The 12,699-nt window shown below is 39.4% G+C and overlaps 2 protein-coding genes across 2 annotated transcripts; one reads left to right on the top strand and one right to left on the bottom strand.

The window, feature by feature from the left end:
- Positions 1–2,139: 2,139 nt before the first annotated feature.
- LOC143542389 (RING-box protein 1a-like) lies at positions 2,140–7,468 on the top strand. The gene is made up of 5 exons (XM_077034984.1): positions 2,140–2,267; positions 2,343–2,393; positions 2,477–2,536; positions 6,491–6,562; positions 7,300–7,468. Exons 1-5 carry the CDS (start codon positions 2,141–2,143, stop codon positions 7,335–7,337), a joined length of 348 nt encoding a protein of 115 aa, XP_076891099.1. The 5' UTR covers position 2,140; the 3' UTR covers positions 7,338–7,468.
- A 1,077-nt stretch (positions 7,469–8,545) lies between these two features.
- On the bottom strand, positions 8,546–10,846 carry LOC143542425 (cation/calcium exchanger 4-like). Its single transcript, XM_077035012.1, has one exon. The coding sequence runs from the start codon at positions 10,556–10,558 to the stop codon at positions 8,711–8,713; it is 1,848 nt and encodes a 615-aa protein (XP_076891127.1). The 5' UTR covers positions 10,559–10,846; the 3' UTR covers positions 8,546–8,710.
- Between the last annotated feature and the right edge of the window lie 1,853 nt (positions 10,847–12,699).

Here is a 12,699-nt window from a genome sequence, read left to right on the forward strand (position 1 = left end):
CGCGGCTCCGCTCCGTTCAACATGCGCACCACCATGATGCTTGAGCGCAGTCGCATATCACATGCTCATGCACCACATATGCTCACGCATCACATATGCTCACGCATATTACATGTGCTTACGCATCACATGCTCACACATATCACACAGTCTACGCGCACGCGCACGCAACATCTGCGCATGGCGCATGACACAAAGTCTGCGCGCACGCGCATGCAACATCTGCGCGTGGCGCGGGACATAAAGTCTACGCGCACGCGCATGCAACATCTGCGCGTGGCGCATAGCACAAAGCCAGAGCCTATGCGCACGCGCATGCAACACCTGCGCGTGGCGCATAGCACAAAGCCAGAGCCTATGCGCACGCGCATGCAACACCTGCGCGTGGCGCATAGCACAAAGCCAGAGCCTATGCGCACGCGCATGCAACACCTGCGCGTGGCGCATAGCACAAAGCCAGAGCCTATGCGCACGCGCATGCAACACCTGCGCGTGGCGCATAGCACAAAGCCAGAGCCTATGCGCAAGCGACATAACAAATGAGTAGTCTAATCCCAAATCAGGATAAGGACAACCTCATTTAGCAGCAATGAATTAGGGGACTGTCGTGGTATATCTCTACCACGTTATCGCAATAGAAGACATCCGAATCTTAGGGCGGGAGCCTAATAATATCCCACATGGCCACGCGCCAGCTTTATTATTCTTATAGCTCGTAAGCCGCAACTCGCGCAAGCTTCATTATTATTATAGCTCGTAAGCCGCAACTCGCGCAAGCTTCATTATTATTATAGCTCGTAAGCCGCAACTCGCGCAAGCTTCATTATTATTATAGCTCGTAAGCCGTAAGTCGCGCAAGCTTCATTATTATTATAGCTCGTAAGCCGCAACTCGCGCAAGCTTCATTATTATTATAGCTCGTAAGCCGCAACTCGCGCAAGCTTCATTATTATTATAGCTCGTAAGTCGCCTCACGCGCAAGCTTTATTATTCTTATAGCTCGTAAGTCGCCTCACGCGCAAGCTTTATTATTCTTATAGCTCGTAAGTCGCCTCGCGCGCAAGCTTTATTATTCTTATAGCTCGTAAGTCGCCTCGCGCGCAGGTTTTATTATTCTTATAGATCCGTAAGTCGCCTCGCGCGCAGGCTTTATTATTCTCATAACTCGTAAGCTGCTTCGCGCGCAAGTTATGTTACATTATTATCAAGATGCGCGCTCCATCTTTTATCAGGCCTCGCGCCACTATGATGCGTGCTATATCTTATTTATGCCAGGGCACCATCATTATCATAAGGACCGCAACATGTCACCATCATGAAGAAAACCTCCCAAAATTCAAAGACAATAAAGACAAGGCCAAAGAAAAGGGAAAAAACCGCCTCATAGCCTAACACACCTCATAAAGTCCAGCGCTCCACCTAGACGCTTGCGCGCCCAGGAGCAACGCTGGACTTGGGGGGCTTGTAGGGGTATGGTACTAAACCCGGTTTTACGACCCTAAATTTATTATGTTTGGCTTATTTTATTATATGGACTAATACAATGTCATTGGGCTGAGGGGGTTTTGTGGAGGTAACCCTAACTGGGCTAGGCCCATTAGGGTACCATGATGGTGGCCATGAGGCTCTCTATATAAGGAGGTCTCCACCTCCTTATTAAAGGGTCATGCTCAATAAGAGCCACCACCACTTTTTTGTGTCTGTAAACAAGAGATCTTTGAGATTTCTTAGCAGTCACCTCCACACCCCCGAAAAACCATTGCAGGTCTCAAGCAACCGGAGAAGAAGATCAAGACGTGGTTCGTTCATCTCGAAAATCCGTGGAAACATCGTCATGGATCAGGTCAGATTCATTTCGTGCTTCGACAATAATATTAATATATTTATAACATAGTAAATAATGTCTGTATTTATAATCATTTTTAATACTCTCGTTACCCTTTGTTATACACATTAATAACGTACTTGCGGATATTATTACGTTGGTATTCAAAAGTCAAAACAAACTGATACTGTTGGATCATGCAACCCACCAAGCCCTATACGGCGGCCCATTACATTAACCCTCCAATCCAACACGTTTATAAGGCAAAGGGGAAATCAAAACCACGACTCTCCTCTCAATAAAATCTGTAGATGAATGGATTCCGACGTGACGATGGTACCGGCCGGCGAAGGATCAACTGCTCCAGGACCTTCTTCTTCCAACAAGAAACCAAAGCGTTTCGAAATCAAGAAGTGGAACGCTGTTGCCCTTTGGGCTTGGGGTCAGTCTACCAAACCCTAACCCTAATTTTATACCCTTTTCTTAACCTTATTATTTATCTTCTCAATTCCTGCAGATATTGTTGTTGACAACTGTGCCATCTGCAGAAATCACATCATGGATCTCTGTGAGCCCTGCTTATTAATATTAATAATCGAATACGTTTTGTGTTCCATCGGTTGTAGTCTGATGTGAGTTATAATGATTTAGGTATTGAATGTCAAGCTAATCAAGCCAGTGCTACTAGCGAGGAGTGTACTGTCGCTTGGGGTATGCAATTTGTCTTGTGTCCTGTTGATTATATTCTGTAGCACATTATTTTATTTATATTTTTGCTTATTGTTTATATTTTACTGATTTTACTCTTTATCTTTAGTTATTTATTGATTGCACTAATTTTTAAGTTTTGAATACTTTCCACGACAATCCGTAGTTAGCAAGGTGTTTGTTATTTTAGGTATTGTCAACTTTTACGATGTTATGAGCTTTATCTTCTTCGTTACAAGCTCGATGTTGTGTGCAATATTGTTTGATCTCCAGGAAACTTAACGAAGAAGATTAACGTATGCTTGAATAAATTAAGTTATGAAGGTATTTAAATAAATTAAGTTATGAAGTAACTTCTAGATACTTAAATAAATTAAGTTATGAAATAAATTAACTTATGATTTATGATCATTAAAGTATTTAAAAATACTTTTTAATTTTTAATTTGTAATTTCATTTTTTCTTTTGTCTCCGCCTACGCGCCTCATGTAGGCGCGTACCTAGGGGGGAGAGGATTTGCATAGGAGGTGATTTTAATGGACACATTGGTAAGGCTAACGATGATTTTCAAGCCGTACATGGGAGTAGTCTCCGCCTACGCGCCTCATGTAGGCCTAGGGGATCAGGAAAAGAGAGAATTTAGGGATTGCCTAGACGCAGTGGTAGGGGGCATACCTAGGGGGGAGAGGATTTGCATAGGAGGTGATTTTAATGGACACATTGGTAAGGCTAACGATGGTTTTCAAGCCGTACATGGGGGTTTCGGTTTTGGTGATAGGAATGAGACCGGAACAGATCTTCTAGAGTTTGCGGTGGCACATGACCTAGGTATTATAAATTCTTTTTTTAGGAAACGAGATTCTCATTTAATCACTTTTAGCAGTGGCGGACGCGACACGCAAATTGACTACCTTTTGATGAGGCGAGGAGACCGACGTTGGTGGAAGGACTGCAAAGTCATACCTGGGGAGGCAGTTGTGACTCAACATCGACTACTAGTGACTGATATAGCCTTCAGAAATAAGCTGACTGTTAGAGAGAAGAAAGGTACACCGAGAATTCGATGGGAAATTTGAAGGACGAAAATCTCCTTCTGTTTAAGGATAAACTCATGCTGCATACGCGGGCTCGACTAAATGGGGACTCAACTCATATATGGGAAGCTATGGAGACAAAGATCATCCAAGTAGCAAAGGAGACTCTCGGGGTCACAACAGGAAAGTCAAGTGGGCATAAGGAGTCTTGGTGGTGGAATGACGCAGTGCAAGACAAGATAAGGGACAAACAAGGATGTTTTAGGGAGCTAATGAGGTGCACGAATGAGGAGGAGCGAGTGGATTTGAGGGACAACTACAAAACGGCCAAGATAGAGGCAAAGAAGGCAGTGGCGGAAGCAAAGAAGGCGGCCTTTAAACGGATGTATGAAAGTCTAGAAACAAAAGAGGGGGGAACATGCTATGTTTAAGATTGCCAAAGCCAGGGAGCGTAGAAGGCAAGATCTAGGACCGGTGAAGTTCATAAAGGATACAGATGGGCATGTACTGGTCAAGGAGCAGGACATCAAGCTAAGATGGCAAACCTACTTCCACAATCTTTTTAACAATGGGAGAGCTTACCAAGAAGAATATGACAACACAAACTTTCATCGACAACAATCGAATAACTGCTACTGCCGACGGATCACACGAGAAGAGGTGAAGGACGCACTTAGGAGGATGGGAAGGTCTAAGGCGGTTGGCCCAGACAACATACCCATCGAGGTGTGGAAGTGTCTGGGGGAGGAAGGAGTCATGTGGTTAACTACTCTGTTCAATAGTATTCTCAAATCAGGTAAGATGCCAGACCAGTGGAGGAGCAGCGTTGTAGTTCCTATCTATAAGAACAAAGGAGACGCCCAATGTTGTGGTAACTACCGAGGAATCAAACTACTAAGTCATACTATGAAGCTATGGGAAAGAGTGATTGAGGTTAGACTTAGACGAGAAACTCAGGTTACGGTCAACCAATTTGGCTTCATGCCGGGGCGTTCCACCACAGAGGCAATACACCTTATAAGAAGATTAATGGAAAAGTATAGGGAGAAGAAGCGTGATCTACATATGGTGTTTATTGACCTAGAAAAGGCCTACGACAGTGTGCCACGACAGGTGCTCTGGGAGTGCTTGGAGGGTAGAAGAGTGCCCAGGAAATACATAGAGATAATTATGGATATGTATACCAGGAGTGAAACAAGTGTCCGTGCGCCAGTGGGGGATACTGATTTCTTTCCTGTAGAGGTAGGTCTTCACCAGGGGTCAGCGTTGAGCCCGTTTCTTTTTGCAGTAGTCTTGGATGAGTTGTCAAAGTCGATTCAGGGGACTCTCCCGTGGTGCATGATGTTCGCAGACGATATTGTGTTGCTGAGAAAAAACAAGATCTAAACATGAGGCTTGAGGAGTGGCGAACAACCTTAGAGACAAAAGGTTTAAAGATTAGCCGATCTAAGACGGAGTACCTACACTGTGATTTTGGTGAGATAAACGACAGTGAAGACGCACACATCACAATTGAAGGGCAGGTGGTCCCGCAGGTAACGAAGTTCAAGTATTTAGGATCATTTTTACAGAGCGATGGGGAATTAGACAGTGATGTGACCCACCGAGTTCAGGTAGGATGGTGTAGATGGAAAGCAGCCACAGGTATATTATGCGACAAGAGTTTCCCGACTAATCTGAAGGGAAAATTCTATAGGGTGGCAGTTAGACCTGCAATGCTATATGGAACAGATTGTTGGGCCATCAAGAAGGCACAAGTGCGGAAGATGGAGGTAGCAGAAATGAGAATGCTACGTTGGATGTGTGGGCACACAAGGCTAGACAGAATAAGAAACGTTGTGCTTCGCGAGAGATTAGAGGTGGCGAACATAGCAGACAAGATAAGAGAGTGGAGATTGAGATGGTTTGGACATGTAAAGAGAAGACAGACGACGAATCCTGTTAGATCCGTAGAAAACATTACTATAGAGGGGAGGAGGGGTAGAGGACGACCGAAATTGACTTGGGATGAGAGGATTAGGCATGATTTGATAGACCTAAACCTCTCTGAGGACATGGTTGAGGATAGGAATTCGTGGAGAAGTAGAATTAAAGTTAAGGATTTTTAGAGAGAATTGAATACCTTAGGGCTTAGACTTAACTTATTTAGGTCACATACCATAATGGTATTTCCCTTACAAACTTTATTATTATTATTATTAGCTTTTATATTGCGGTTAAACTGTGACCTTTTTATTAATATTATTATAATTAGTAGTAGTTTTTTATATAACTGTTAAACTTTGATTTCCTTTTTTTGCTTCATACACATGTTCTTAGAGCCGAGGGTCTCTCTGGAAGCCACCTCTTTATTCCTTTGGATAGAGGTACGGTGTGCCTACATCCCACCCTCCCCAGACCCTACCTATAGCTCTGCTGTCGGTGGGATTTTACTGGGTATGATTGATTGATTGATTGATTGATTTTTTCTTTTGTCTCTCTGTCGTATTTGGTTTTGATCGAGTGTTGTAACATGTTCACATAGGCGTTTCTTATATTTTGCATTATGGTCATTGGTCAGTATTGATGATACTTATCAATATGTTGTTATGTCGTATATGGTAGATAATGGCATAAACAATACAAAACTGTAGTGCAAATAGAATACAGACTTGTGCTAGATGATATTGAGTAACATGAAATGGTGCACAACGGTATCACTATGAATGTTTAACTATATAGTAATATGCAATACTGTACAACTGTAAAATGATAAATAGCAAGGAGTAATATAAATTGCATGATCGTAACTTTTGATAAAGCTATTAAAGTAATTTCAGTTGTTTTATGTTGTCTTGCAACATATTTCGGTTCTCGTTTATGAAAAGTGATATATGTTTAGATCTATTAATTTATTCTTGTTTCTGATTATGCATTGGGACAGGTGTCTGCAACCATGCTTTTCACTTTCACTGCATCAGTCGCTGGCTGAAGACTCGCCAAGTGTGCCCTCTAGGTATCTCATCATACTCTTTGTATGTATATATATGTATCCATGTGTAGTGCCGGTATATGAAGTGGTGTTAAAACTAGGGTTGAAAAAGTTGCTGAAATTGAAACTGAATATGGAGGCTAGCCATCTAGTATGGATCGTTTTAGATTTTTAAGTTCATTTTTTTGTTGATTCACACCATGTGGTTTGTTTTAAGGTTTATCATTAAAGAAAGGAGGTTAACCAAACTAAACAAAACCAAACCCTTTATGTGTATGTGTTGTGTTTGGGTAAAGATATATTCATTCATATTAAAAATTAGGGATGGTGTATGTTTTTAGGTTTCCAACCTTTTTCAGGTCAGTCTAGTATGTTTTTTTGTTTATACCAATTCCGACCCCATGAAATTGTAAAATGACAAAACATACTAGAGTTGTGGACTACAAAATTAAAATATTGGTAATAATATTTTATGTGAAGGATCATCTTTGCATTTTAAAGCTGTTTTCAACAGATACATATATTTAAATGATGTGCATAGTTGGCATTTTACATGTAATTTATGGTTTTGGTCGTCTAAATCGTTTTGAAAGCAAGGACATTTTGTCATATTACAATCTTTTGGCATAAGTTATTGCCGATAATATACTTGGTTGGCCCGTGTCGAGACGTGGGTGATGAAGATATGGTTGAGGTTAACCGATTCTCAAATACACTTTTAGTTGAAACATTATTTATTGCTTATCATTGTGTTTTTGCAGATAACAGTGAGTGGGAATTCCAGAAATATGGACATTAGTAGTCGCTGGAAGGAAAACATTTGGCTTTGCTGCTTTTATGATGTAAGATACTGAGTTGCTGATGTTGGTTTTGGACAAGTATTATGAAACATTTGTGCAGTTCATGACATTAGTCTTTTGTAACCTAAAAAGAAATGAACACTAAGCACATATCTTTAGGATATTAAAATTTGAATTTTCATGTGGCAATGCAAAGTTTGGATCTTGTTTGAAAAGCTTGAAAAATGACGAGTCTTGTTAGAATCGTTCATACACAATCATCAAAGGTTTGAACTGGCTTGTGTTATACTTGTGTCAATCAGACTTCAAATAAGTCCCATATATAAGTTCTTGTGTCTGAATCAGTATCTTTGGGTAATTACTTTAAACCGTTGCTAGCCTCTGCTTATGTAGGATTAAGTTCTTATCATCCTTGAACTGTTTGTCATTAATCATTGATAGATGCTAAATTTTATATTAATGAGCTGATAATTAGGTAGGCCGTGTTCAGTTGTGTCAATTCTTTGGATTAGGTTAGGTAAATCATCATAACCAAACTACTATGTCTAGTAATTATTTATCTATTCTAATAAACGAATCATGTCTATGTCTATGTAATTTTCCAATTTGTATAAATTAATAATAAAAATCAGCCGTTCGAAAAGAAAAATTATATACCAAACTTTCAATTAACAAAACACTGACAGGCTAAACTTACAAACGTAAATCTTATATATTTCACTAATATTTTTATAAGTCACATGTTGATTTCAGAGGCTATTTTTTTTGTAAATCTATATGCTGCTTTCAGAAGACGGCCGCCTTTCGTAATTAAGTAAAAAAAAGGGTTGGACAAATCTTGAATCATTGCTACAAGCCCGACCTTATTAATGAAGTGAACGCAACTAAAAATATATGTTTATGATATCATTTTAATGGCCCGTGTTTATTTCCAAAGATCATTACTCTGTTAAAAAACGATCAAAACCATATAAGCACGTATACATAATCTTCAATTCAATCACAAGCCTACCTAAATCATCACGCCGTAGGAGCATGGAGCATTGTAGTCGATTTCAAAAAGAAAAATATCAAAATGTAATACTTGTAACTTCAACGAACCAAACCAGATTACAACAACAAAAACCACCCAAAGCAAAACTAAAAATATGCATTATTATTTGATATTACCCCAAAAGATATACAACTCCAACCAAGCAGGCAAGCACTCAGATTTCGTAATCGATCATCAATCATTACACTGCCATTCTGTACTTTAAACTACAACCAACACTAACTATGCACCCGAACCCGAACCGTACCTGTGAGATCAATAATATGCTCCACGGTTGACTGGTCAAACCCGCCCACAAAAGCCTACACCTCAACCAAACTATAAACCAACTAACGGAATAACACCCATTGCACTCATTAATCTTACAAAAAGAAAAACCAAATAAAGCCCAACAAGCCCGATTCCCAACACCTTGTTCGGGCGCACATCGTTTCTCAAAAGAATAACAAGGGTCCACACGAGCCCGGATATCAAAAACCCCATTGTGTAGTAAAGGCTATTATCTTGTGGAACATTATATGGCTCGGGTTTTTCTGACCATGACCCGATCAACAGCGAGACCCCCAAACCCATGAGTGTGTTAAACATGGGACCCGCATAGCAACCCGATAAGGCGATCTGGATTCCATCCCCACCGTCCAAAGCTAATGCTATATTTGATACCAAGTCACCCATCGAATTTCCCCACGCTAATACCGTTAACCCAAGAATCGAGGGGTTAACTTTTAAAAACACACCGAACGCTACTAATAAAGCAACGAGTTCGTTTGCAATCATGTAGAACCAAACGATACTCATAAGAAACCCACCTAAAACCCATGGGAATAAGTATCTATAAGGTGGGTTTTCGGGTATCGTATGTAGATATGCAAGTGTTCCAAGAGCAAAACCGACAATAACACCAAAAACATACACGATTATCATGATTTGAGGTGCTAAACCATCTTGTGAGTTAAATATAAACGCAAGAAGAATTGGTGATAATGAAGCACTTGCAACTGCATATGGTTTTGACCATGTTTCCTCTTCGACTAAAGGAATAGTCAACCGTCTGGGGAAAGTCAAAGGGAATTCAAGAAACGAACAAACGGTCCAAAATTTGGCCCACGGTTGGTCAACTTCAATCCCGTCATCATGCCATCCCCATAACTGTCTCTCGTGTTCTTGAAACTTTTGATTAGAATAAATCGCGACGTGTGAAGCCCACATCCACTCGGGTAAAGAATTACGGTTTTGGTAACCGTAACCATCAGCTTCATTTTCAGCATCAAGTAAAGAACTTTGTAACAAATCATCTTCTTGAGAGAATATTCTAACACCAAGTGGAATCAACGGTGTAACAGCTTTTAACTTCTGAACATGTTTCCTAACAATTTCATTAGCCGCAACAAAAACCGCATACAACACGTATATTGACACAAACGCCCCCGCAGCCAAAATGCTCACTTTCCCAATAACAAGAATCAACAAAAGAAACAGTAACGTGAACAGAAAGAACCCAATGTCTCTAATAAACGCCTTCTTATCAATCTGAACCCGTTGACCCGCCACACAAATCGAAACAATCCCAACAACAACACACGTGACAAAAACCGCACCACCCAACACACTATTAAGCCCAACTTCACCGTTATTGGTTCCCATAAACGAAGCAATACTCGCAAACACATCGGGCGCCCCGTTGCCAAGTGGCAGAAGAGTGACACCCGCAACGGTTGGCGATAATTTCAACAAACTCGAAAGCTTTTGTAACGATAAACAGAAGTAATCGGCTGCAGTATTACCCAAAAGGTAGAACAATGCCACAAGCCATATAACTAAAACTATAGCACCGAGCGCGCCTTCATTGCATGAACAATAATAAAACTTCAAGTAATCAAAAAGCCCATCAGACGAACAATGCGGGTTCGATTTTAAAAACTCGCAGCTCGTTGAATAACCTAAATGGTCCGCTAATCCGGTACAGATTTCAGGGCTAACAGTTGCTGAAGCTGATGAATTCACATTTACATTTAATTCAATCATAGACCTAGATGTTGACCTCCGTTGACCATTAAAAATTGGGGCTTTTTTTAATGTATGATCAAATTGGTTGTAAATTAGGGCAATTAAAACTAGGGCAAATGCAATGGTGAGAAATTTACGAAATTGAAGGAATTTAATCATTTTAGGGATGATCGAAGCCTAGGGTTTCGATGCAGGTTGAATACTTGAAGTGGGTACGGATAATTTGAACTAAATTGGAAGCGATTGATTGAATAAAGAAACGAATGAATTGAGATGTGGACTTACGGAAGAATTTGCAGAGGTTTATAGGGTTTGCAGGTGAGGCTACGAATAACGATTATAGGTCGAAGAAGATAAAGGTGCTTTTGTTTTAGGTGATGGATGATTTTGATTGCCGGAATCGAATGTGAATTGGTTATTGGTGACGGTGATTAATATCGGAATTGTGTCGGATTGAAGATTTGTAATGTTTGGGTATGGCAGGTGGGTTTGTCTTGTTGGTCTTGGGTTTGTGATCCTTTTCATTTGATTGCTAATTTTTATTAACTTATAACTTTTTAACTTTTTAAAAATAAAGGTGTTTGGATGGCAACTTACTAATTTAATGAAAGAGTAAATTGTTATTTTCGTCCTTATGGTTTGGCAAATAATGCGAATTTAGTCTAAAAAGTTTATTTTTTGCATATGGACCCTTCATGTTTTCCAATTCTTGCCAATTACATCCAAATCACTAACCCCATTAAATTTAATCGTTAAGTTAGGGATAGACATGTCTTTTCACTCTTTATTATATGAGTAAATTGCCAAAATCGTCCCTGAGGTTTGGTCACATTTGCGAATTTCGTCCAAAAATATTTTTTTCGCAAGTAGACCCTCGATTTTTCCCAACCGTTATTATTATTATTATTATTATTATTATTATTATTATTATGTGTTTGTTCGATGACATATATAACATCTCACGATTCTTCTGTTAGAATCTAATATAGTATCCGTTTGTTTATTCTTCTTTATTTTTAATCAAATAAAGGGTTTAGCTCATTGTAATAATAATAATAATAATAATAATAATAATAATAATAATAATAATAATAATAATTTAAACAAACATGTAAAATGACAGTAATACCCTTGAGTTAACGTTGAATTTTGACCGAGTTAACAATTTGGACGAAATTGGCAACGGTTGGGAAAATTACTCATATGACTACTTGTGAAAAAAAATATTTTTGGACGAAATTCGCAAATGTGACCAAACCACAGGGACGATTTTGGCAATTTACACATATAATAAAGAAAGAGTGAAGAGACATGTCTACACCTAACTTAACGATTAAATTTAACGGGGTTAGTGATTTGGATGTAATTGACAAGAATTTGAAAACGTGAAGGGTCCGTATACAAAAAATAAACTTTTTGGACTAAATTTGCATTATGTGCCAAACCACAAGGACGAAAATGACACTTTACTCTTAATAAAAAGTTACAAGAAGCCAAAAAGATAAAATAAGGAATCTCAAACACTCCCCTACTTTCTACAAAATAAACATATAATGTGTAGTTATATTCTTTTAAACTTTTAATGAACATGCAACATTAAAGAGGTAATTGTATTATTTTAAATGATTGCGTCTAAGATCTATAGAGCATCCACTACATACACACGTTAGTAATAATTTTCTGGTTTATTGGATTTTCTATTGAAAGGTGTTAGCCAATAATAATTCATATATTCATTTTATCGTCGCTGGCGATCCCAGATTTAGGGGATATCGGGCTCAATTTATTTTTTACCCATAACCCATTTGAGGTATTAGGTCTACGGAACTTTTTATTTCATTATTCGTTAGGGCATACTAGTCTTTTTATTTTGGCTCGGCCGAGACAATTAAATTCTCGGAAGCGGCCTTGTACATCCATTTAATTTAGAGAAAATTACTGTTTGTGTCCATGTGATTTTAAGGCGGAGGCGCAAGGAGTCCCTGAAAATTTTTTTTGAACTGGTTGAGTCCCTGTAGGTTTCAAAAATGAACCATTTTAGTCCCTGCTTTTACTTAACTTTCAGGATAAACTTTCATTAAACTGAAACCACAGGGACTCAAATTGTTCGTTTCTGAAACCACGGAGACTCAACCAGTTCAAAATTTTTTTCGGAGACTCGTTGTGTGTGACACCCGGTAAATTCCCAATCCCTTAAACCAAGTAATCAACCTAAATATTAGGTAATTATGTTATGCGCGAGCGCGCCATGATAATCAGCGCGTGCATTTGTTATGTGCGCCCTGCGCGAGCGCGCCATG

Source organism: Bidens hawaiensis, unplaced genomic scaffold (genome assembly GCF_021521415.1).
Source record: "Bidens hawaiensis isolate Kalapana, Puna unplaced genomic scaffold, B.hawaiensis_p1.1 tig00012838_1, whole genome shotgun sequence".
Taxonomy (NCBI): domain Eukaryota; kingdom Viridiplantae; phylum Streptophyta; class Magnoliopsida; order Asterales; family Asteraceae; genus Bidens; species Bidens hawaiensis.